Raw genomic sequence first — 27117 nt, forward strand, 5'->3', positions numbered from 1 at the left:
TAGCTAGTTGGTCACCCTTTGAAAACTGGACCACACCATTTTAGGTACCAGGAAAATGGAGAGCATGAACATGTACAGAGTGCACATTCCTTGTCAATGTTCTCTCCAGGCTGCACACAAGACAAAAGGAAATTTTGCGCCCCCACCCCCCAATCCTGTTCATGCAGATGGAGTTTTTCATTGCTTCAGAAAGACAGCTCTCAGTTTTAGGAATTGTCCTTTTCTGCAATAGATACCACCTCTCAAAGGTTCTGTCTTGTGTGATACCACCCCTCCCTTTAAAAATGGAATGGAAATTGAAAGAGGAGCTTAGGAGTGGCTGAAACAGCCCCCCCCACCTCACACACACACATTACCATAAAAAAACTAACTGTTCTTCCATACACAGCAAAAAAAACACCTCAGAAAACAGCAGCAACAACCTATTTCAACAAGGAAACATAGGGCCTACCCTTCCCCAGTTTTCCATTTCCAAAATACAATGTAATAATAATGTAACTGAAAAGTAAAATACAATAGAGACTTACATTTTCCCTATTAAAAAGAACAGAAACTGATCCTTAACAGAGTAGCATTGATTGCAGAGAAAATGTGATGATGGGTGGTTGGAGCATGCTGGCTGGAGTGTGAAAGTTTTAGAAAAGTTTTCATTTTAGAAAACTAAATTATTTAAATTATAAATTCTTAATAAACACACAAATATATATGAGCAAAAAACAGGAACAAAGCCCCAAAGAATCATGGAAATTGTAACATGATACAAGAGGAGGGGTGGACAGTCTGAGTCCCTCATGTGAGCTTGTCACTGCTTGCCTCTCACAGCCAAATCCAAGGGGATTTGAGCCCCTCAGCCCACATGTAGTTCATTGGTTAACCGGGGGGCTCAGCCACCCTGGCCAAATCTGGGGGAAGGCTTGAGCCCCTCAGCCCCCCTGCAGTTTACACCCATGTACACCAACACATCCACTACAACAATGGCCACTGGCCTAAACATTCTGTCTGCCTGGCTGGAGAGTAGAGAGTCACATGACCTTCTAACTGACACACGCTGCCCCTAGTGGAATGTAAAGGATAAAACTATGCCATGTAGGCAAACGACATAAGATATAAATTCTAGTCTTCATATGCAACGTGCAGGAAACTCTTGGGCCACCTTTGGGCCCGTGGGCCCTGGTGCAATGCACCTGCTGACCCCCCCTCTCATAGGGCCTGCCTACAGCTCACAACTCAAGCTGGTTCAACACGTTCTTAATGACCTACAACCCATGCTAGATTGTGAGACTTCCCTCACATGGGCACTGTGGGGGCTGACCTTTTCTTGCTTACAGATAGCGTGCTAAGCTAAAACACTCACCCACAATGATAAACTACTTAACAGTAACATGGACTCTGGTACCAAGGCCTGCAACAAACCAAGATGCCAACTTTGCTCTCATATAGATCTTAGCAACACTATCAGTGGACCCAAAAACATCAGCCATATCATCTCAGGTTCATACTCCTGCTCATCCTCTAATGTGATTTATGCCATCATGTGTCAGCAACACCCTTCCACCCTTTACATTGGACAAACTGGTCGGCCCTTTCAACAAAGAATTAATGGATATAGATCTGACAGCAGAAACCACAACATTAAAAAACCATCAGTGGGACATTTCAACCTTCCAGGACATTCAGTTGCTGACTTAAAATCAGTTACCCTGCAGAGGAATTTCAAAGGGAGATTAGAAAGAGAGACTGCTGAATTGCAACTGGTAATGAAGCTCAAGACAATGCTCTACCTGGATTGAATCAAGACCCAGGCTTCCTGTCTCATACCAATGCTGATTTCTCCACACCCACTATCCCTCTGCATACTCCACCCTATCCTATCATGCCTGCTATTGTCATTCACCTGTTATTGTCATTCAGCATCTGAAATCACTCCACTCTCCAAGATTTAAGATGGACTCACATTCTAGCTGTATCAGAAGAAATGAGCTGTGACTCACGAAAGCTCATACCCTACCACAAACGTTGTTAGTCAAAGAGGTACAAGACAAGGTTGCCCACACTCACCCCTGTTGTTTATATTTATTCTTGAAGTATTGGATAAAGATATAAGAGGAGGAATAGAGACATAAGACAAGATGAAAGAACTGGGAGGGTTAAAGGTTAAAAAGGAGACTTACAAATCAAGGGCTTTTGCTGATGATTTGGTGTTGGTTTTAGAAGACCCCTTAAAGGGGATTGAAATGATCAAGTTGAAAGAATGTGATACTGTAGTGGATTTAAAGATTAATAAACAAAAGACTAAAATGTTAACAAAAAATGAAAATACAAGATCAACTGAAACTGGAAAATAAAATGATTTAAAATTGAGAAAAAGGTAAAATATCTGGGCATCATTTGTATGTTATTTCAAAATAATTATATTAAGACTTGGAATTAAATTAAAAGAGACTTGGTAAAATGGGATAAAATTAATTATAATTTTAGGGAAGAATAGCTGCGATTAAGATTAATGAATAAGATTAAGATTAATGAATTAATGAATTTGCGAATAAGATTAATGAATTAAGAATAACCTAGAGTGTTATTTTTATTTCAGACAATTCCAGTTTTGACTATGGAGACACCATTTAAACAATAGCAGAAAGACAGATTGATATTTATATAGGAAGGGAAAAAATCAAGGGTTAAATTTAAGGTATTGCAGGATGCAAAGGAAAGAGGTAGATTGGGCCTACTGGATTTGAAATTATATTTTGCTGCCAGTTGTTTTGTATGTATGGATGAAAGAATGGATCTTGTTAAAAAACAGAAGATTACTGGATTTAGAAGGTCATCATGACTAGGGGTGTGCACAGGACCGGTGCCAGAGGTTTTGGCGCCCGCGGCAGCGTGCGCGGGTGCTCTGCGTGCGAGCACGCCACGGACTGCATGATGACATCATTGCAGACGTCATCACGCGCCACAGGGGGGCTGGGCAGCTCGCGGAGCCCAGAGCACAGAAGCTGCAAGCTGCTGCTGGGCGGCGCGCGGAGGCTGCTCCATGCGCCGCCCCAGCAAAAGCTCACGGCTTCTGCGCCCAGCTGGGGAAGAGGAGCACGCAGCGGAGCTGGTGTGGCTGGCTGCAGCTGCTGCTGCTGCAGCCAGCCAGCCAGCCAGCTCCGTGCTGCCGCTGCCGCCGCCTCACACCCCAGCTGGGCGCTCAAGCTGCGAGCTGCTGCTGGGGCAGCACCCGGAGGCTGTGCCTGGCTGGGGTGTGTGGCGGTGGTGGCGGCAGCACGGAGCTGGCTGGCTGGCTGCTGCAGTAGCTGCAGCCCAGTCATGCCAGCTTCGCTGTGCGTGCCTCTGCCCCCAACACCCCCCCGGCACCCCTCCAATGCCCACGTGCCCGAGGCCACCGCCTACCTGGCCTCCATGGGTGCGCCGGCCCTGGGTGTGCAGCCCCAAAAGATTTGGTTTTCCTGCTTTGGGTTTACCAAAGTGGGAAAAAGATTTGGAAAAACCCAAATCCCGAAGCAGCAAGCCACTTCCGGATTCGGTTATTTAAGCTGCTTCAGAAAGGTTCGAGTAGAGGGGCAGAAGCCACAAATAGCAAGAGAAGTACTCCTTTCAAGCTTCCCACTGCCTTTTTTTACCCGATGGGAGGAGGGGGTTGTAACGAGCAAATCATTCCGAATCGGAAACCTGAAGCACACATGACTTAAGATTTGGATAGCATGGTTATCTGTGGTATGATAAAGTTAAGGTTAATGCAGAATTTAATAACCACTGTTAGACATGCCATCCTGAGAATATGGAATAAATACTAATTTAGGATCTGTTCGAAAATACCCTTGTGACTATCGCCACGTTCATTTTAGAAAGGAAATGGCAAGCATATCTAATTGGTTAACATAACAGGTTATCTTAGAATTTTCACAAGGTGAAGTTAAAATAAAATCTAGAGAAGAGTTATCAATAGAGGGACTTACTTTTCAACGGTTTATGTATATACAAATCTTGGAAAGGTTTAAAGTAGACAAGAAGCACTATGAGTTTGAGCAATCTGACTGAATTTGAGATGGGTTTATGTATAAATCATGAACATATTATTGCTAAACTGTATATTCTTGTTGGAATTTGAGACAGAAGAAGAGCAAGCGAAAGAATGTATGATTAAATGGGCTAAAATTGGATATAATATATTAATGGAACAGTAGGAAAATATGTGGTTTCAAGGGTTGAAATTTACATTAATAATAATAATAATAATAATAATATTCAATTATATAATGCCCTTCACGACAACTTAACACCCACTCTGAGCAATTTGCAAAGTGTGTTATTGTTATCCTTGTAACTATCACTTTGTGAGGTGAGTGGGGCTGAGAGAGCTCTGAGAGACTGTGACTGACCCACACTTGTTTCAAGCAGAGGAGAAGAGGAATTAAACTCAGCTCTTCAGGTTAGAGTCCTGCCGCTCTTAATCACTACACCAAGCTGGCTCTAGTCTTAAGAATTTCTACAAGATGATGTACTGTTGGTATATGACTCCTGAGAAATTGGCTAGGTACTGTTGGTATATGACTTCTGAGAAATTTGCTAGAAGGGTGCTTCGAACTTATGCTGGAAATCTACTCAGCATGAAGGATCTTTTTACCATATGTGGTAGACTTATAAGAAAGCAAAAAAAATCCAGGACACAACTCAGAAGATTTTAAAGATTAAAATATAATTGGAACCAGAGACTTTTTGTTAGGAATTATGGATATATAGTTGGAAAGGTCATGGAACTTTGTTCTTATATATGATTGCTGCAGTGAGACTATTATATGCACAAAACTGGAATAGTCCAACATAGCCTGCAATAGAGGAATGCTTGATAAAGATTCTGGAACTTGAAATGATGGCAAAACTTACTTCACTGATTATAGAGAAGACAGTAAGTTCATTAATTGCTGAATGGAAACCTTTTATAGACATTTTACATGAAATAGACAATAATTATTTAATGACTTGTGGATTTATGGACTAAGGAATGTGGACATTAGAAAAAAGAGAGCTTTTATTTTTAACGTAGAATAAGAGAAAATTTGAAAATACTAATATTTGTCATGGAGAAAACGGAAGCTTCCTTTTAGTTATATAGTCTTTTCTGTTATTTTTGTGTATCAGTTAGTTGTTTTATGTTTTTAGTTAGTTTTATCTTTACGTTTTTTCTTTTTATTATATGAAACTCCTAATTAAAATTTAAAAAGTGGAGTCTTGCAGCAACTTAAAGACCAAAAGCATTTTATTCTAGCATAAGCTTTAACTGACTAGACCCCACTTCTTCAGATGTTCTGACTGGATACTCACTATACAGTACAAACAAAGGAGAAGTGATAACCAACAATGGTCTGTAACTTTGCAATCAGATAGGAATTGGATTTTAATTCCACTTGTCTGTTCTATATTCTCCTTCCCCAGTCTCTCCTCCAACCCCAAACCCATTTGCCTATTAGTGTGTTCTTGGAATAAAACTTTTTAAATTGGATCTTCACGCTAAGTGACGTTTTGTGTTCATCTCCCCTCACAAGCAGCTTTCAGTTTACCACACTGAGAACAGGAGGGGGAGTTGTCATCCAGAGACAAGGAACTTGTCCAGGCTGCCTTGTAGGGCAAGGGAGGTACTTTTTCTGTCTGTCTCTCTCTTTCTCTCTCACACACAAATGCATGCACATACGCACACACACAAGCGATGAAGGTCTGGATCTGGTTAGTACATAAAGGGTTACATTCCTCTAGCCAGCAGCAGTATGAAAGTTTAGAGAATCCAGTAAGGTTAACTGCCGTGTGGCACACACAACTCTCTGTTATGACCCTTTACTTCTCTTTACGGTAGATTTTTCCTTTAATCTTTCCCTTAACACCCTCTGGGTAGTTTGCTGCCACAAAGAATATTATATTCCACGATATTTTATTTAAGGTTTCCCTTTAGAAACGTGCCTAAGCGTCAGGCTCCTTCATGGTTCTATGTGGCCCTGAGGATAGGAATGGGATATAGCAATGACAGCTACTCTGGGCTATAACAAAAATAAAATAAACTTTAATTTTTTTCAAGAAGTGTACCGGTTTCATAAAAGTAGTGCTCGGTTCTTAAAGTTACTTCCTATAAACTCATTCACACAGATCTCTTCTAAGGCTTCACACACAGTTTGCCTCTTTCTCTGATTCAATATTTCTCACAGACGTGCTTAAAATTACTCAGGCAGCACACAGCTAGCCTCTCTTTCCCTGACTCTTATTCACAGAAATATTAAACCTGCTCAGGCAGCACACAGCTGGCCTCTCTTTCCCTGACTGAGTGTTCTTTCACAAACATGCTCAGTTCAGGTTCCACACAGGTTATATTTCTGTCATAAACACGTCAACATATTCAGGCAGCACAGAGCTAGCCTGCTTTCCTCTGACTGAAACTTTTGCTCTCCACTCTCAGTCTAAACTGCAGTCACTCCGCCCATACTCTTAGTAATCAACCAATCATATCACTCATCACTCTTCACCTATCTCACACCAAGCATTTAAAGATACATGCACATATTTACTTGACACTCTCCCTTCCCCATACATGCCACGTGAGATCCAGTGCTCTTGTACACAGTAAGCATTTTGCTTACAGACAGCCCCCTAACATAAAGCAGCTTCTTAACAACAAGACACCTTGTTATGACCTGTACTTTCTTCGGGGTAGATTTTTCTTTTAATCTTCCCCTTACACCCTCTGGGTAGTTTGCTGCCACCAGGAATATATTATTCCAAAATATTTTATTCAAATTTCCCCTTTGGTAACGTGTTTAAGCGTCAGGCTCCTTCGTGGTTCTAAGTGGCCCTGAGGATATGAATGGGATATAGCAATGACAGCTACACTGGGATATAACAAAACAAAATGTTTATTTTTCAAGAAGCGTATTGGTTTCATAAAAGTAGTTCTTAGTTCTTAAAGTTACTTCCTATAAACTCATTCACACAGATCTCTTCTAAGGCTTCACACACAGTTAGCCTCCTTCACTAGACTCAATAGTTCTCTCACGAATACTTCAAATATAGGCAGCACACAGCTAGCTTCTCTTTCTCTGACTCTCATTCACAGAAATATTAAACCTGCTCAGGCAGCACACAGCTGGCCTCTCTTTCCCTGACTGAGTGTCCTTTCACAAACATGCTCAGTTCATGTACCACACAGGTTATATTTCTGTCATAAATACTTCAGTATACTCAGGCAGCACACAGCTAGCCTGCTTTCTTCTGACTCAAAAACCTTTCTCCCTGCACTGTCAGTCTAAACTGCATTCACTCCGCCCACACTCTCAGTCATCAATCAATCACATCACTCACTCTTCCCTCTCTCACCCCCCACTCTTCACCTAGCTCAAACCAAGCATTTAAAGACACATGCACACATTTACTTGGAATCGTTACACACCTAATAGACACACAAGCCCAGAGACCAGACCTTGCAACAAATAAAGATGTCAACTTTGTCTCCAGATAAAGCGAGGCAATACTTTACAGGAACATCGGCAACACCATTTTGGGCTCATCCACCAATGTAATATATGTCACCATGTGTCCACAACACTGCCATTTTTGTCTCCACTTAAGACTAAGTGGTTTCTTTCTATACAAAAGAATAAACGTACACAAATATCACAACTGATATTAAAAATCTCAGTATTCAGAAATGAGTGAGGTAACGTTTAAGTGTCTCAGAAGAACACTGAATTACTTATCTGAAACCCATTGCTCTCCAACGAAAGAATTTCAAAGGGTGAAATTCTGAATTGGAACTGATTTCACACTACAACCCACAAAGGGTGAACCAGAGTTTGGATTTCTGTCTCACTATAGCTGTTATGTACCTCAACAAAACCTGAAATTCCCCACAAGCATTAACTTGTAAGAGGACTCTGTTTATTCTGCACAGTGAAGATCCACTCATAGCATCTGAAGAAATGGATTCTAGTCCATGAGAGTTTATACTGGAATAAAATTTCGTTACTCTTTAAAGTGCTCCAGTCTCCTGTTTATTTAGGCATTTCTGTATCATCACAGAAGATCACAGTAGGCTAACAGCCATTGAATGTATTCATACCATAGAGTGCAAAAGACGTGAATGTTCCAGAAGCCTTGGATCCACTCTGATTAATTCTTTGAAATCCATTTTCACCAGGACGGACACATTATACCAGTATTTTGTCACTGTTTGCTCTAAAAATTGACAGAAAAAGTGAAGTATTTATTTGAATCTTAGAACACTAAATCAATGGAAATATACTCAGTTACTGCTGTAGATGTCTCATTTCCAATGGCCATGTTTAATCTGGACAGAATCACAAATTCTGCATTGCCACTGATCCTCTTTACTAATACTCTTTTTTAATATTCCAGAGAATTTCATCTAAAATTCTTGTCAAGAAGTTGCCCTGAACAAATTCTTATCAAGGAGTTGCAGTTCAGGACTTCTATCTGTATATATTTGCCAGCATGTTAGCCATTGTGTTTTACTGCTTAATAAAATTTATGGCAGCTTTGCAACCATTGCCTTTACTGACAATACCATTCTAAGCAGAGTTTCACCTTTCTAAACTCACTGACTTTAAGCCCATTGATTTAGATGGGTGTAACTCTTAGGACTGCGACATGAGTCAGCAGAAATGGTCTGTGTTCAGTTTTAGCCAATTTCCTATAACCCTCTGCAATGGTTAGGAGTGGACTGTGCTAATCCCCATATTAATATGGATATAAAGAAATATTTATTTTTCTTTATGCATTTCATATATTGCCTGGGTCTTATAGTTTCTTTGGTTAATAAAACTGATATTAAGCACAAAAGTTTCTATTGTTGTGCTGTTATCACAATGTTCTATGAAACTGCTCTAGAGGACAAGTCACTAGAACATTCCAAAGTTCCAGCAGCTCATACTTCCAGACTCCTCTAAAGGCAAAAATAGAAGGCGAGGCATTGATGAAGCATTTAGGGTGGGCTCTACTAACAACAACATTAATTTGACTCTTAAATAAATTAAGGTCACTAACAGTATAATTCTAAGAAAAATTACTCTAGTCTAATCCCACTGAAGTTAATGAGTTTCGAGTGGAGTAACTCTGCTCAGGATTGTACTATAAGACTGCATATTGCTATTGTCACAAGTTGAAGCTTGTCTTACTTCACCCTTTTCATTGGATAAAAAAAGGTCTTCTATTGCTGGAAACTGATGGCAAACACAAATTGGTCAATAACATACCTTCAGGTACAGGATCTGAACAAACTGTTCCTTTAGATGTCTCACAGCATTTTTTATGATCTGGACAATCTTTATCAATAGTACAGGAAACATTTGAGCCCTCCAGTTCCTTTGGGCATGCACCAAGTGTTGAGGAAAATTCACTGGATCTGTTTAGGGCTATACAGGAAAATAATTAACAGCAAAATTATATCTACTATCCAAAATCCAAAGGGCTACTTTAGGGATTACTTTTTCCATACTGAACAGTAAACCCTTTGCTACCACTACCACATGCCCCAAATGATGTTTCAAAAAGTTCTGTGATTACTGTTTGAAAAACACAATGTCAAAACTCTCTTGGGGAAGCCAAACCAGTTGTGAGATTCATTCCACTCCAGATACTGTTTATTGTCTTTAAAACTATTTTATTCAATATACATACCTTCATTCTCCTAAGAGCCCTGGATGTGAGTTGAATGTATCCCAATGGGAAACTGCTACTTCAGCCAACAGAAATATGCAGAACAAAGACAGTTTCAGAGCTGGTTGCTTCAGAATTTCCCACCCCATTCCAGAAATAATTTCTGCTCTCGTGAATAAAAAAAAAAAAATCAAATAAAAAGTTATCAAGTGGAATTTGCTGTCTGGGGATGTAGTGATGGCTCTAATATGACTTTTAAAAGGATCAGACAGATTCGTGAAGGATCAGTCCATCAATGGCTACTAGCCATGATGTCTAAAAAGAGCCTCCTGAGTCAGAGGCAGTTAACTTCAGAATGCTATTCGTTTATTTACTTCATTTATATCCTGCGTTTCTTGCCAATGGGGACCCAAAGTGGCTTACCTCATTCTCCACTCTTCTATTTTATCCTCACAACAATTCTGTGAAATAGGTTAGGCTGAGAGTGTGCAACTTGCCCAAGGTCACTCAGCAAGCTTCCATGGCAGAATGGGAATTTGAGCCTGAGTATCCCAGATCCTAGTCCAACATTTTAGCCACTATACCACAGTGGCTTTCCTAGTAAGGGTAGGAGGCAACATCAGGGAAAGGCTTTGGCCTCTATGCCCTTCTGTGAGTCCCCCAGGGCAAGTGGCTGGCCACCGTGTAAGACAGGATGCTGGACTACGTGGACTGCTGGTCAGTTCCAGCAGGACTCTTCTTATGTTCTTAGTCCTATTTCCAAAGTTACTCAAACTGCATGTAGATTATCGGGGACAGAAATGAAGCATTAGATTCATTTCTAAGAATCTGATACGATATTCACTTCCAGCCCTCACAGAAAAACCTTCCTTGGCTTAGAACACAGCCATCTCTAGGTGACTGCAAGCTTGAAATGCCTGTTAGTTCCCTTCTACTTTTCCTTTGTCACTATCATCAGTCATTGGAAAGGTAAGGTGATGACAGAAATAAGCAGCAAAATTTGAAAAGGAAGAAGAGGAGAGTATTCGTATGACTGCAAGTGTGCAGGGAGAAATTGTGTATGCGTATTTCTACAGCTGTGTGAGTTCTGTCCCGTCCTCTACATCAACCATACATGTATGTGTGTGTGTGTGTGTGTGTGTGTGTGTGTGTGTGTGTGTCTGTCTGTCTGACGATCAAGGTGGCAGCACTGAGCCGTTTTGTGAACTCCTGCCTGCAAGGAAGCCCAGCGTGTGAGATTTCTTTAACACTCAAAGGAGGAGGAAAGAGTGCATAATTTGGCACAGTTGGGATGTGCTGCTCCTCTACTACAGTTATGAAGTGGAGCATAGATTCTCAGGTCTCAAAATTCTCAAGCAGAAACATGTGATACTAATGAACAATCAATAGTAGAAACAGGGCCAGCAAGAAATAAGGGCAAGTAGATCGCAAACAACTAAAAATGCTTGGCTTCGACCAAAGCTTCCCAGATAAGTTGTGTTGTGTTGTAAGAGCTAAAGCAGGAAAATAATAGTAGGTTAGCCAGCAGCATGATGTCCAAAACAAATGGAGATTTGGTTGCTGTTGTTGCTACTTATTTTAATTATTTCTTCCAATAATGAACATGATGGTCTTGTGTCTTTCAGTTAGGCAATGTTGCTGCTGTAGCATAGTGGTTGTGCTAAAAATCGGCACTCTGCTAATTTGAATCTTGCTACTGCTATGAATTCAGTAGGTGGCCTTGGGTAAGCCACTCTTCTCCAGCTGCACTGTGGGGATAATAATAACATGACTTTGTTCACCACTCTGAATGGGGCACTAATCTGTCTAGAAGAGTGTATATAAATGGTTATTATTATGAAACAAGGTTACTCACAGACCAGGCAGGGATTTCTGCATATCCAGGGGACTCTCCAAATAAGTGGAAAAATATTAGCAGACAGAAAAAGTAATATTTTTTAAAGGAATGGACCCCCTGCCCTTCCCTTAAAATGGACTAGTAAGGTCTGTGCATGCTCACTGCCTTCCAGGAGCCAAGAACACTGACAATAGTTTAATATCAGAGCTCAAGTGACTATAAAATGCAAAGTGCAGTCTCCTGGAACTTCAATTTGCCTCCCAGTCAGAGCCATCTGGATAAGAACAAGGAGGCTTAACCTTTTAACCTCCACTTGATTTCAATCATCAAAACAAGCTCCCTCGTGCTGCTATTGGCATTTAAAAGAAAAAGTTACCTGCCCTTTAAAATACACATATCTTGGAAAGACAAAAGGAGGAATTGTGCTGCCAAAGTCTCAAACAATGTATAGTCTCTTGGTTAGGGAAATACTGTGTACACATTCCCTAACCCTCATTTCCTCCCCCACTCTCACACACACACACCCTTCAGTCCAGGATTTTGTAACACTTCGAAACAAAAAGAATCTCAATGGGACTGTTAACTGTGATCGCAGAAAAAGTGCTTGATTTGATCCTAATTAATTGTACCCAATTCCTGAGGGCTCCTTCAGCTGTGAAAAGGGAAAAACCTAAAACAGCTTAAAAACGAAATGGAAGGGAAGGGCAGGGTGTTTGTACCCAATCACAATTCTCTTCCACAAGGTAAAAGGTAAAGGTAGTCCCTTGTGCAAGCACCAAGTCATTACTGATCCATGGGGGGACGTCGCACCATGATGTTTTCTTGGCAGACTTTTTACGGGGTGGTTTGCCATTGCCTTCCCCTGTCATCTACACTTTACCCCCAGGAAACTGGGTACTCATTTTACCGACCTTGGAAGGATGGAAGGCTGAGTCAACCTTGAGCCAGCTACCTGAACCTGGCTTCCGCTGGGATCGAACTCAGGTCATGAGCAGAGCTTGGGCTGCAGTACTGCAGCTTACCACTCTGCGCCACAGGGCTCTTAATTCTCTTCCACAAACTCTCCCATAAAAAGCATGGAAAGGGAGATAGAAATTGTACCATCCTGAATTGTATTGCTTGCTTTTCAAGGCTAGCCTTGGAAGTCACCAGTCAGGGCCACTGTGCTGATGCTAGAGGTGGGACAAGGTGACAGGAGAGCTACTCATCTACCCCCCCTCTAGGGCTCAATTGTCTCTTACTATTGCAGCGTTAGGGGTTTCCCTATTTGTTATTTATCTGCCCTTCTACTCTCTTCCCTCCCAATACATCACAGGTCCTCAGCTTCTTGTTGGTGTTAATGTAATAATGTTGCTGGTTCTGCAAAAACTATTATTGTCATTGTCAGCTATTGTAGCACACCAAAAATTAGTTTGCTTGTACAAAGGTTATATTAAACCTTAGAAACAAAGAAAAAACAAGGAAATTGGAATATTGCTAATAGTAACCCAATCAAGTTTTGATTCATGAAAGTAAAGCAGGAAAAAATATTTAAATTTTAAAAATATTCTTGAGCTTGAACACACAACTGGACCATTGGACTGTCTTACTGTGAAACTAGTTTTTCATTTGAGAAATGTATGCGCGCTCCACACACTGCGCGATGACATCATTGTGCAGCGCAAGCCAGGGGCATTCACCGGCGGATAGTTGGGGTGGCGGGCAGAGGCTGCTCCATGCTCCGCATGCCGCCCTGGCAGCGGCTCGTGGCTGCTGCGCCCAGCTGGGGACATGTGGCGCCGGTGGCGGCACAGGGCTGGCTGACTGGCTGCAGCAGCTGCGGGCCAGCCACGCCAGCTCCGCGGCGCACGCCTCCACCCCCGACACCCCCTCCGGCACCTCTCCAGTGCCCTCACACCCTGAGGCCACCGCCTACCTGGCCTCAATGGGCGCGCCGGCCCTGCCCAGAAGCTGCAGCTGGTCCAGAACACAGTGGCACGTGTTCTTACAGGAACACTTATTCGAGCACATATTCATCCTGTGCTGTGCCAGCTGCACAGGCTTCCAATAGAGTTCCAGATCCGGTTCAAGGTGTTAACTTTGGTGTTTAAAGCCCTCCATGGACTGGGACCGACATACCTGCGGGACTGCCTCTCCCATTACATCCCTTGCAGGGCGCTATGCTCTGCAGATAAACAACTCCTGGTGGTCCCCAGCCCAAAGGACATCCGGCTGGCCTCCACCAGGCCAGGGCTTTTTCTGCCCTGGCCCCAGCCTGGTGGAACACTCTCCCGCTGGAGATCCAGGCCCTGCGGGAATTATTACAGTTCCACAGGGCGTGTAAAACGGAGATGTTCCACCAGGCCTTTGGTTGAGGACCAGCGGGTGTCCCCTCTTATTCTATCTAAGATCACTACCTCTTCTATGACTGCCCTCGGCTATGCGTTTTACCCACAGCAATGACTTACACAGGTCTTTTATTAGTATCCAAAGTAGCCTATGTATAATGGTGCCAGAGTATTTTAATATAAGTTTTAAAATGTTTTTAAAGTTGACTATTGATTTATTGTGTTTTAATGATGATGTGAGCTGCCCTGAGTCCATTCATGGGGAGGGCGGGATATAAGTCAAAATAAATAAAAAAATAAATGAACCTGCCACAGCTTGGCTCTAAGCTTCAGCGGCATTGGTGTTCACAGCAGCTTTTTTTCTTTGTTTATAATGGTGGTATAAACATTTGAACAAGTCACAGATGTGCCCTGAAAAACTCATGCAAGTGACTGGTGTGTGTAATGATGCTGGCTCAGAGCCACAGTAGCCATTAATCTGGAGTATCAGGGTCATCATTTTTACACCAGACAAAATACAGCCGCACATCCCTGTCACATTCTATCAAGCTGTAATTATTATGGAAGCAACTCCCAGAGTGAGGCCATCTGTCAGACAGACCTTTTAAAGGATGAAATCCAAATGGTGAGTTACGTCAGGTAACATAGCTCCTCCTGATTTTCTCACAAAGATGGCTAAGCTGCACACAGTTTGAATGCTTGGGCAACCCATTAAAATTAAAGTCATCATGAGAATGAATGAAAGGCATGAAACTGCCACAGTGTCTCTACTCTGGACAAACAAAGACAAGGCAAATATTCTAAAATCTCTCATGGGTGTTGAAAGAGAATACAGCCTCCAAATTAATCAACATCCCACTTCACTTGCCAAATGACAGCCAATAAGGACTTGTAGGCATTTGACAAGGCTGATGAGTTTGTTGCCTGGAGATCACATATAATCTCTGAAGGGGAAATCCACTTGTATGGAAACAAGTGAAACATGCTGGGAAACTACAGTCAATTTCTCAGAAAGTGTCTATTTCTGTGCCCCTGTGTAGTATTATTTGTTTATTTATGAATCATTCAAGAAAATGAATTACCAAGGCAAAAGAAGACAAAGCCCTGGATGCAGGTTTAACAATCCAAGCAAACACGCATGTTCCCTTTTCAGATATTATGACATGCAGGAAGGCACAGAGCAGACAAGCATTAAACTACCAGGCCACATAAAGTGTGAACTGGCCCAATTAGCCTGCTACCCAGGCTTCTGACAAGTGAACAGTAGAGAAAAGCATCAAAGGAAAAATCACTTTCCACAGTCATGTGGATCTCTCTGTTAATATGAATAGTGACAGAAGGAGAAAATAACAATAGTTCAGTGATATGCTGTGAATTCATTCCACTGATTGTCAACTTCCCCTTCATCATCATTTATTTAAGACTATGTCTAGATGGTGCATTACCATTCACCAAAGCTGTGACTAGGTGCTGAAGGCAAATGAAACACTTCCACTGCTGAAGGTATGTGGGACAGCCCCAAACCCAGCCCAGGTAGGAGACAAACTTGAAAGCAACTCACTGCAGAAAGATCCAATCCTCTGCTCTGTCACTAGCCCTGGGCAGCTTATCCCTAAGATAATGGCCTACCTTTGAGGGCACTTTGGTTTCGGTAAGTTATGCTGCCCTCTCACAGGGAGCATACTCCTTGATGGGAGTTTGAGCTTAAGGTAGTTCTTCCCAGGGCAAAATAAGGGGGGGGGGGAGGGTATAAGGCTTTGCTTCTTATGAAAGCAAGTCACAGAATAGACCCAATGGCAAACAGTAGAGTTAATGACTGTTACCATTCTTCTTGACAGATGATTTTAAGAAAAAGGATGACTATAGAGGTAGACTTCTATATTCAGGCTATGGAAATTCTGTTCTACAGAACTGCACTTTAATATGTATTAAATGTGTGCCATTTTTAAAGCATTCCTTTAAAAGAAACGCAGCATATCTTTTGTATTTTTTTAAAAAAACTTTTGCCTACAAATCTGTTATGCAGGCCCACTGAATTTTTGTGGAAAAGTTAGAAGGACCATGGATTTTTAAATTAATAGCAATGATTTAGAAATTAACTTAATCTACAAGTACTAGCCCCCAAACAAGTTTAAGCCCAAGGATTTCAATGAAAATCAGGGCTGGCTCACGTGTCTCGGGAATGCAGGCTATCCATAGAGTTATTATCCATGCTGGAAAAAGACTCATAGCCACATACCTTCCCCATCACATATATATATAAACTAAGATGAGATTCATTGGATCCACATAGTGACAAAAGGGAGGGGGAGGCTACTTGCATAATTGCCACCATTCTTATTGTGGATCATGCATGTGATAGGATAGGAGGCACAAGCCTAAGGCTCATGACTATGTCACACTGGATAACCTACATGCCTCAGGTATGTGTGAACCAACCCTAACCTATAATAAATGCTAGTATTCTGGCATCATGTGGGTATCGGCAGGGCTTTTTTTCAGCGGGAACGCAGTGGAATGGAGTTCTGGCACCTCTTGAAAATGGTCACATGACCGGTGGCCCCGCCCCCTGGTCTCCAGACAGAGGGGAGTTTAGATCACCCTCTGGTGCAGAGGGCAATCTAAACTCCCCTCTGTTTGGAGATCAGGAGGTGGGGCCACCAGCCAGGTGACCATTTTTGCTGAGGGCAATTTAAACTTTTAAAAACTCCCCCCTTGTCCCAGCTGACCCAAAGCGCCATCATTGTGCGGTCCTGAGTTCCACCACTGAGTTCCACCACCTCTTTTCCCAGAAAAAAAGCCCTAGGTATTGGTAAGTATTCTGGTAACTCATATCTGACTTGTGCCCTTTTCATAGTTAATACTCACGTAAAGAACAATAGAGACCAACTTGTTCATATCCTTCACAGCAGTCTGTCACGTTCATCGACTCGGGGACTGTGACAGCATGATATTCTTCTTTGTAATATGTTTTGGTACAAACCCTCCATGGAATCCATCCTCCACATGGAGTTTGCTTTTCATAAGACTTTTGATAGGCAACCATTTTAGACACGTGCTTGGTCACACTATAATTGCATAAATGGTAGCCCAGTAAGGAGAGACCTTTCTCTGCAAAGGAAACACAGTGAGATCTATTAGAAAGGAGTGAGTGCCACAGAAGGAGATTGTTTTAAGTGCATACTAACCTATGAAATTGATTACAACTTCAGGGAGCCAAAGATGGGGAGGGGGGGGTCCACACATGCATCATCAGTATTGCTAATTCTCAACATGTCCCTGTCAGTGTACAGTTAAATCCAGAGAATGGAGCCATGAACAGACAAGATAGGTCTTTTAACAAAGTTCAAAAAAGCCCCAGGTTTACAGAAAAATTTGAAATCTCTCTCTCTCTCTCTCTTTCTCTACACACACACACATACACACACACTGGGGAGTTATCCCCCCCCCATAATAGAAACTGCACCTGTAGTTCCAAGAAACTAATGCCTTCAGCAGCACTTGCTAGGCAACCACAGCATTATCCAGCATACTAGTCTCAGTTTCTGTCAATAAAAGGCAGTGGGACAGGGTTCTTTCTACAACAGCTTTGGCTTTTGAGGGAAGATTTATGAGCCTGGCAGCAACCATCAGGTGACTGCTACCACCTGACTTGTATGACTGCAGCCTCAGCTGCTTGCTACTGTTCAGCAGTAGCTTCTTGACAAAAGCCAGTGATGTGTAGTGGTTATAATTTCAAACTATGATCAGGGAGACCCAGGCTCCAGATCATGGAAGCTTACTGGGAAACCCTGGGCCAGTTACACATTCTCAGCTTAACCTACCTCACAGGGTTGTTGCAAGGATAAAATGGAAGAGAGAAAAATACTGTAAGCTGTTTTAGGTCCCCACAGTAGATAAAGATGGGGTATAAATGAAATAAGCAATATAGCTGAAGATGGGTTGGCAGGTAAAAGGTTGGTTGGTGGAGGCATTGAAAGGTAAGGATATGCCAGGAAAACAAGAAATAGGGTAGGGAGGGGGATTGGGGAGGGGAAAGTAAGGCATCCCTTGCAAGTCATTGTGGGTTTCCCACCCTGTAACTTGGCCCAGCCTAGCAGCCAGCACTATGGTTACCAGATAAGGTTCCCAGGTGCCCACCAGTGGTGGGCAAATTCTTGGGGGTTTGCCATCTTGCTCGCTGACCCACCAGTGGTTGGTGGGAGGTGGTCACAAAAATATTGAACATGGGGAGAGGGGGCCTCCTGGTACCCACAGGAAGAACAATCTTTGCATTCTCACTCTGGAGTGATGACATCACTTCCAGAAGTGATGTCATCCCCCCTGCAGCTATTGATGCCACTGGGCGGAGGCCTACTGGAAGCACAGGGGAGAGGAGGCAAGGATGCAGAGCATGCCCCACTCCCCAGTGTGTGATTCTGTCCCTTCTGCCCTTTCCTAAAGCAACAGCTTTTTCTTTGGTATCTTTGGTAGCTATTCACAAGCTTATAAAGTGCCCTCTGCAAATCATGATTGGATTTGCAGTTTCTACACAGAAGTACAGTTAAAAAGTGACACATACCTCTAATGCTATATGTTGCAGTGGTTAATTTTTTCGTTATAATCTCCCTTGTTTTTCATTACTTTGGGCATAAATGCTCCAATCCAACCCCCACCACCTCTCCTTTCACTTCCACACGGCGCCTTTGAGAGACACGTCCCCAGCATGCACTTTATCTCTTAACCAAAGAACTGGAAGTGATGTGATGCTATGGGGTGTGTCCTCCTGCAGCCATCACACTGAGCCAGTGAGGTGCACAAGGAGGAACACCTCCAGCTGCCACCACCTTCCTACAACCCTCCATCCCCCTTCCATGGAAACCAGGGTGGCTAGGCCTGCATCTTTCCTGTGCCAGTTCCCCCCCCCCCCCGCCTCCAGGTGTCCAGTATTTTCACTCCATCTTCCCCAGACAGTACAAGAAAATACCGGATTGTCCAGGTGAAAACCAGACACCTGGCAACCCTATACAACACTGTGCAACTGGGCCTGCCCAGCCCAGCAGCTGACACCACATAGAGTTTTCCCAGAGTGAGGTTGCCAAGAGGAGGGAAGGAGGAAAAGTAGAAAATGGGAGGTGGCAGATAAAGGTTGACTAGCTGGTAGATGGAAAGGAAAAAAGAAAACAGAAAAGGGGAGGCTAAAGGAGTTTTCAGGAAAGGAAAAAAGAAACCATGGGGGAGAGGAAAAGGAGAGGCTCCTCAGCAAGTTCTTGCCAGATCTCCTACTTCCATGTATGTTTAATTCTCTACAGTGCCAAATCCAGGAATACTTAAATCCAAAAATTGGAGTCATGAACAGATAAAATAGATCTTTACAAAGTTGGAAAATCTGAAATTTTAAAAAAATGTGCAGAGGTTTAAAAAGCCCCCCAAAATAGAAGCAGGACGGACCTGTAGCTTTAAGAAACAAATGACCTTAGTGCCAATTGCTATGCAATCACAACAGTATTGCCAATGTTCAAGCCTTGGTTGCCAGGTCCCTTTACCCTCCCAGCAGGAAGAGGGAACCTGGCACTTACTTGGTGGTTGCATATGTGCACTCCCAGCACTGATGTCACTTCCAGGACGTGATGTCATCATGCTGGCAGCAGGCATGCTCCTGCATTTTGCACGGTGCCAAGTCAGCCTGTTTGGGGCCAAAATTGGCTCAAGCAAAGTGTGGGAGCACTCCTGGTGGGATGCGATGACATTGCTTTGGGAAGTGACGTTGCACCCCACCAGGAGCATGCCCAGTGATTGTTTGCCTGTGTTGTCTGCCAGTGGCGGGTGATCACTGGGCAGTTTGCCACTTCCCGCCAACCGCCAGCTGTCGGCAAGCAATGAGGCAACCTTCCATGAGATTGATCACCACCAGTGGGCAACTGGGAACCCTATTTCCAGGGCAGTCTTCACCTTTAAGGGAGGACTGGGGCCAGACCTGGCAGCAACCTCCAAACAACTTGATATGACACAACTTGCTGGACTCACCCAGGCCCAGCTGCTTGCTACCAAGAAAGCAAACCAAGAAAGCAACTCTGTTGTAGAAGTTGGAGCTTCAGACCCAGGTTTGAATCCCCAGTTCTAGAAGCTCACTGGGTGACCTTGGGCCAGTGACCCCACACACTGCCTCATGTACCTGACAGGGCTGTGAAGATAAAATAGAGGAGAATGATGTAAGCTTACTTTGAGTCCTCGTTATGAAGAAAGATAGGGTATAAATGAAATAAATAAATAATAAATATAGCTGAAGATGGGGGAAGATAAAAGGTTGGTTGGTTGGTGGGCAGGAAGAAGAGACAGAAGCAGGGAAAGGTGAGTATATAGGGACTCATAGAAGGAAGGAAAGAGGAAATAGTGTGCGGAGAGGGATACCAGGAAAAGTACGGTCACAAGGAAAAGAAGTCTTTGACGCCTTAAAGACTAACTGACTGAATACAAAAATAAAACCCATTTTTGTATTTAATGGCCTGGAAATCCTACAGTTCCTTATTTCTCCCTTCAATGTATGTGCATGTATGTATGTGGGTGGGTGTGTATCTGTTGACTGAGAATTTACTTCATGCATCTGATGAAGTAGAATCTAGCCCATAAAAGTTTATGCTACAATAAATCTGATAGTCTAAAAAGTAATCTAAAAGTAAAAGTGATAAATGCTGTGATTACATCCAGGTTAGACTACTGTAATGCACTCTGCATGGGGTTGCCTTTGAAAATGGTCCAGAAACTTCAGTTGTTCCAAAATGCAACAGCCAGGAGGGTTGGTAAACAGCTGAAAGAGCTGCACTGGCTGCTCATCTGTTTCTGGGCACTATTCAAAGTGCTGGTTCTTATCCTTAAAGCCCTAAATGGCCTGGAACAGGGTACTTGAAGGACCTCGTCCTCCCATATGTTCCAGGCCAACAACTAAGATCCTCCTCACAAGCCCTGCTCACCTTCAGAGACAGGCAGGGCCGGTGCTAGAGGTTCCGGCACCCGAGGCGGCGCACGCGCGCCACGGACTGCGTGATGACATCATCACAGATGTCATCACGCGCCACAGGGGGGCTGGACAACCAGCCCCCGAATGGAGCCTCGAGCGCAGAAGCTTCAAGCTGCTGCTGGGGCGGCGCGCGGAGGCTGCTCCGTGCGCCGCCCCAGCAACAGCTCATGGCTTCTGCGCCCAGCTGGGGTAGAGGAGCGCGCAGCGGAGTTGGCGTGGCTGGCTGCAGCAGGAGCTGCAGCCAGCCAGCCAGCCCCATGCCGCCGCCGCCACATACCCCAGCCGAGCGCAGAAGCTGCGAGCCACTGCTGGGGTGGCGTGCGGAGGCTGCTCCGTGCGCCGCCCCAGCAACAGCTCACGGCTTCTGCGCCCAGCTGGGGCAGAGGAGCGCGCAGCGGAGCTGGCGTCGCTGGCTGTAGCTGCTGCTGCAGCCAGCCAGCCAGCTCCGTGCTGCCACCGCCACGCACCCCAGCTGGGCGCACAAGCCGCAAGCCGCTGCTGGGGCAGCGCCCGGAGGCTGCGCCCAGCTGGGGTGTGTGGTGGTGGCGGCAGCAGCATGGAGCTGGCTGGCTGGCTGCAGCAGTAGCTGCATCCCAGTCATGCCAGCTTCGCTGCGCGTGCCTCCACCCCCGACACCCCCTCCGGCGCCCCTCCAAAGCCCGCGCGCCCGAGGCTACCGCCTACCTGGCCTCCATGGGCGTGCCGGCCCTGGAGACAGGGCTTTTTCAGAGGTGGCGTGGCACACAACCTGTGGAATGCCCTTATCCTTCAGACCCTCCTGGCACCTACACTACTACTTTTTAGCCACCCAACCAAAACATTTCCATTTACTCAAGACTTTTAACTAAAGGCCTGATTTTTAGCATCAGTCTATTTTTAGTCTCTAAAATGTTTAATTAAGACCCATTTTAAGCTGCTCCATGTTTTATGCTCCATTGTGTTTGAATGCTGGTTTTTAATAACTTTATGTTTTATTTTATGCCACTTTGGGCAGGTTCCCTGGAGAGGCAATGCCAAAATTTTCAAATAAATAAATGAAAATAAAAGTACCACATTTGTATTGGTAACAGACTACAGCTACTCCCCTGGAATTCATGTTCTTTGTTGTGAATCTCATATTTTCTTGCTCTTACTTTTTTACTGTTGATCTACATCAGGATTTTTGTTGCATTTATTTGACTTTGCCCCCTTCACTCTAACATGTACTCCAAGATTAGGAAAAAATGCTATTGTTTATTTTATTATGGTGCCAAGTGGTACTTCCCTCTGGGTCCTGGCACTATCAGATCCTAACCCTAACTGAAAAATCTCATCTATCATAACTCTTTTGACTTCTGCCACAATGCCCAATCTTAAACTGAGTCTGAGGATTCCTCTGAGAGCCAAACTACAGCCTAGAGCTCTGTTCCCCTGTGCAGAGTTGCTAAGCACAGTTCATATAATGTTCAGCAAATTGGCATTCTCTGCTCCTTAGCTCCAAATCATAAGGATTAGACTGCCATTAAACTAATTAAAATGTGTTTTGGTTGAATGGCTTTTAACCAACTACTAGCTGAAGTTTCCACTAAGACCATAAGGAGGTGATTACTGCTATGTTGTTGTTTTTAATCATTGGTTGAATGTTGCCTTTGCAGGACCTTTTCCTCCTCTGCAACAAAGGTATTTATGAAAACTAAAACTAAAATTAAAACTAGCAATAGAAGAAATGCTGAAAATTTGTTCCCCCTATTGTATTTGAAACAGATTATTATGGATGCCACCAAAAAACCCCATAATTTCTTAGAAATGTCTTTACATCACATTAATGTACTTTATGCAAACTTTATGGCTAGACAGTTTGCAGTCCTACAATATTGTCGATTAAAAGCAGGGCTTACTTCATGGGGTATATGAAAGTTCAGAGTACCACTATTCCTTGGCTAAGAGGGGAGAACTTTATGAGTACTGACACCTCTTTTTGTTTAAGAAAAAAAGTACTGATTACAAGCATTCAGTATGTTTTTTTAAAAAACTACTGACAATAGATGAATGCAGTAAGAAAGCTGTTGCGTAATATAAGGTATCTATTGTGACTAGCTTCGTTCACATGTTACAGCAAACACACATACATCCTGCATGTATGTGAGTACAGCTGTTTGTGTAAGAAAGAATCAACACACGTTCACTCTATAAATGAAGCCAGGGACCAGAATCATGATAAATATGGAGTTCAAATCACATGTTCAGCTGTACATGTGTTAAACATAAATTAATTACTCAACACACAAATAAAGAAAAATCATGGATTGTATGTGTGTTCACTGTAACTGTAAGCATGTCTAGCATGACAAGCAAAATGACATATGAACAGGCATTGAAAGGCTGCTGACTGCCCATGAATCCTAAGCTTCCCTCACCTCAGACTGCCAGTATACACTTGCCTCAGCTCTTTTTTTAAAATTAACATTGATATTTCATAAATACATTTTCCCTTGCTTTTCCTTATTTCTGCTACTCCTCCTGTGCTCTTCCCACACCCTCACCTTACCAGCTGCAATTGTCCCTATCCTGTGAGTGAAGACCCACTTTATTTTGTGGAAAACAAAACTAGCACTGTAGAGTAGCTCATTTCTTTTAAAAAAATGACGTGTAGATCAATACATGAGGGACACTCCAAAGATAACTATTTTATGACAGTAAAGAGTCCATCTGATGAAGAGAACTGTGGTTCTCGAATGCTTATGCTACAATAAAGTTGGTTTGTCTTAAAGGTTCTACTAGACTCTTTACTATTTTGTGACTACAGACTAATACGGCTAACTCCTCTGGAACTACTTTATGAGGGACTCTGCAAAAATCATCTAGCAGTGGATGATTTCTTTTGGCTTTGAATTTTAGCATCTTCATCCATTCATCTCCTCCTTTCCTCCCTATCAAATTCCTGTCTGTTTCCATTATACAAGAAAGGAGGTTGTTTAAACAAGTTGTTCCTTCTATGCTTTGTCATTTTGTTATGAATATTTTGTTATAAAATACAGTGCTTAGAAGATTGTGGCATTAAGTCTTGGAAGTCAGTTCTCATGCTAGCTGATACTTCATTCAGACTCTTTCACTCTTTATACTGGGACAAAATAGTAATAAGGAGATCTGAGAACACCAAGAAAGTAGGCTCAGTTTTCCATATATACCAGACCAGTGATAATTACACAGTCCCAACAGCTGCAGTCTTCTTGCCGTTATACCATTGTTCAAAACTGATATAATTAGAATTCAGGGATAATCCTACTATTTTCTCACATAAGGAACAACTTTTAATATTTGAAAAGCAGAAAAACTAAATTATAAAATGCAAATATTTTTAAGCTTTCAGCTATAATAGTCCAGGCTAGGATTTAAGGGTCAACTAGGTTAAGTTTACTAGAAATAAATTCATTGTTTAAAGTCCAATATGAAAGCAATGATAACAGAAGCTATACATATATAATCTCATTTTCTCTCTGCAGGACTGGGTTAATGGCATGGCAATCCCATACAGGGACCATATTCTGTATTTCTGCATGTTTTGACCCATACCTGCTTTATTTTGCATATTTGCATACAAAGCTTCATCCACTCCCATTGACTACTTTTTTTCTAGAACATATTTAGCTGCTGTTGCCAACAAAACTCCTGGCTTTCTATATTACCTCCCCCAGCTGAGAAGATAGTCCTTGGTCCTATATTTCAGGGCAGAAAGTAACTTTATAGACACCAGAACTTAAAACAAAATAAACACACACATGATCCAATAACGATGCCACACAAGTATCCCGAATGCAAATGGAACCCTTTTCTAGACAAGCTAAATGGTTCCCACTTCACACATCTTTCATTGACGTAACAAATCTGCTTGTGTGTTACCTAGAACGCTATATCAAAAACATAGGCCAAACTAATATACTTAATCTACAATCACCAAAGGGTTCAAGGAATGACAATAGTTGTATTTGATTAAAATAAATGTTCCCAAAGATAGATTTTTGAAAAGCATTCAATGTCTCTTCCAAGTTAAAAATTCTGTGTGAAGCTAAGCCAACACAGATATGCTATCGAAGTGTATTGTTACTCACCTGTAAAAGTGTTGCCTGCTTCCTGTCCTGTACTGGTGTAGAAAGTGAAGATAAAAGCAATAAGGATCCCAGACAGTGAACGTAATGAGATCCTTGTCATTTTTATAATCTTTCTGTCCCTAATGAACAAAATAGCTGTTGATGTTGGATCCAGAATTTATGGAATAGAAGAGAGTTTTCTTGCCTTTCTCTTCTGTGTATGGGTAAAACAACTTGTCTGAGAACAAAGAGAGATTCTTGCCTGTGTAGATTCATTAATGTTTTCCCTATAGACTGCCTGCATCTCAATTACTAATCCTGGTCCTCAGCAACCTGATGTAGTAATTTACAGAATAACAACTGATTATTAAAACACACTCACTTGGAACCAAATTCTACTGAACTCAACTGGACTTACGAGTGCTTAGAACTGGGGTTCCAGACTACAACTTGGGGCAGTGGGGGAGGAGTGAAAAGAGGATGCATGGGTTAGAGGGGAGCTTTGGCCTCCCCCCTTCCCTTGGGGCAAAAAGAGATTTGAGTTGCAGTAAAAGGCTTGAATAGGTTGGGCTGTGGGAGGAGACTCCCTTGGGTGAGAAATGAGGTAGTTAGAGAGCAGGAAAGATGATAATGCAAAAACAGTAAAGGTGAACCACCATCATGTTTAAGGCAATGCTACCACACATTATAGTAACGGATGATGTCTGCACACAAACTCATGAAATGGCATGATATCATCACACTATATGAGATGCAAAGAGTAAGGTGAGGTCATACAATGAAATTGCCCCAAACATGCACTCAACTTATTGAGACTGCAGAAAACTAAATCAGCCATTCCTTGTATGTTCTGGAATTTACCCTAGGAAAAACAACAGCGTGGTGTCAACATATGAAGGAGCTCCTTCATACGTTGGTTTACATCAAAGTGTTTTGATTTTTTTAACCAAAAAAGGGCCTTTATTTAAATGAATTTAGTATGTAAATTGAAATCTGGCCTTAAGATCCTACACATACAATCTATTAAAATGCACTAGGATTGGTATACCCAGACCTGGATAGACCAGGCAAGCCTGATCTCATCAGATTTTGGAAATGAAGGATTGACCTTGGTTAATAGTTGGATGGGAGATGTCTAAAAAAGACTAGGGTTGCTACACAGAGAAAGGCAATGGAAAACCATTTCTGTTACTCTCTTGTCTTGACAACCCCAGCAAAGGTTGCCATAAATCATCTACAATTTGATGAAACTTTCTGCCACAGATATGGTATGCATTTTTCTAAGCATTTCAATTCTGTTATATTAACTTGAGGTTGCAGCACTCAATCACTGAACAACAGAGCTAGTTATGCCATTGTAGCCTCTGTCATTACTTAGACTCCGTTTTCTCCTTGGAATTGACTGAGCAGGAATTGGGAATGGATGTTACATGCTCATGTACTCCCTCATACATATCTGTCCTGCTGGAATTGCTGTTTCATTCACTGATTCACTTTTCCCAAGACTCAAGTAGCATGAGAGAAGGGACACGGAAAGGATGGGCGAACCTGAGACCTGCTCTGGGCATCTAAATGGAAGACTCTTGCCAAAGCAGTTGTTTAGGAAAATATAGTGGGATGAACATATTGGTACAGGTGAGATTTTATACAAAGCACATGTGCAATTTTCATTTGATGATGCTATTAGCCTTATCCACCTTTTATTTTAACGTACTTGTGCACACAGGAAAAAAATTCTCGAATTCTCTGGCCGTCGTCACACGGGCGTTTATTCCGTCAAATTTCCATTATGTGGCGCTATTGTTCCTATCGGCGCCATGACGCAATCTTTTGTCAAATACCGTCTCCTCCCGCTTCGAGTTGTTCACACTGTAGCGCTCTGTGCCGTCATTTTGAACGGGCGCAGAAAAAACTCCTCCCCCCTTTTTAAAAAAAATTTTTCCCGCTTTATTGCGTTATGACGACATTACATCGTTATAACCAAACGTTAGCCCAACCCCAAAAGAGCAGGATAGGTTGGCCAAGTTTTCCTGCCCTGGAAGCAGCTTGAACATTGGATAAGATTGTTTTTCTTCCTAATTTGAACATCCATAAATATACTCTTGTTCTGAGAAAAACCCCTGTCTGACGTGATCCCCATCGCCGAAGACTCAACCATGGCTCCACCGAGTGAACTTGTAGTTCTGGTGGCCCAACTGGTTGTTTTGATGGTTCAGAGCACGTTCACTC

The 27117-nt window shown here is 42.7% G+C and overlaps 1 protein-coding gene across 1 annotated transcript in view; it reads right to left on the reverse strand.

Annotated features, from left to right (window-relative positions):
- The window catches only part of UMODL1 (uromodulin like 1), a 67616-nt gene extending 42607 nt beyond the window's left edge, over window positions 1-25009 (reverse strand). Inside the window, exons 1-4 of the mRNA XM_054974662.1 lie at window positions 24910-25009; window positions 16693-16935; window positions 9258-9416; window positions 8105-8220 (exon numbers count right to left, since the gene is read on the reverse strand). Coding sequence (XP_054830637.1) covers window positions 8105-8220; window positions 9258-9416; window positions 16693-16935; window positions 24910-25009 — 618 coding nt within the window. The remainder of the gene's footprint in view (window positions 1-8104; window positions 8221-9257; window positions 9417-16692; window positions 16936-24909) is intronic.
- Window positions 25010-27117: the final 2108 nt, after the last annotated feature.

This window comes from Eublepharis macularius, chromosome 3 (assembly GCF_028583425.1).
Source record: "Eublepharis macularius isolate TG4126 chromosome 3, MPM_Emac_v1.0, whole genome shotgun sequence".
In the NCBI taxonomy this organism is placed as follows: Eukaryota; Metazoa; Chordata; class Lepidosauria; order Squamata; family Eublepharidae; genus Eublepharis; species Eublepharis macularius.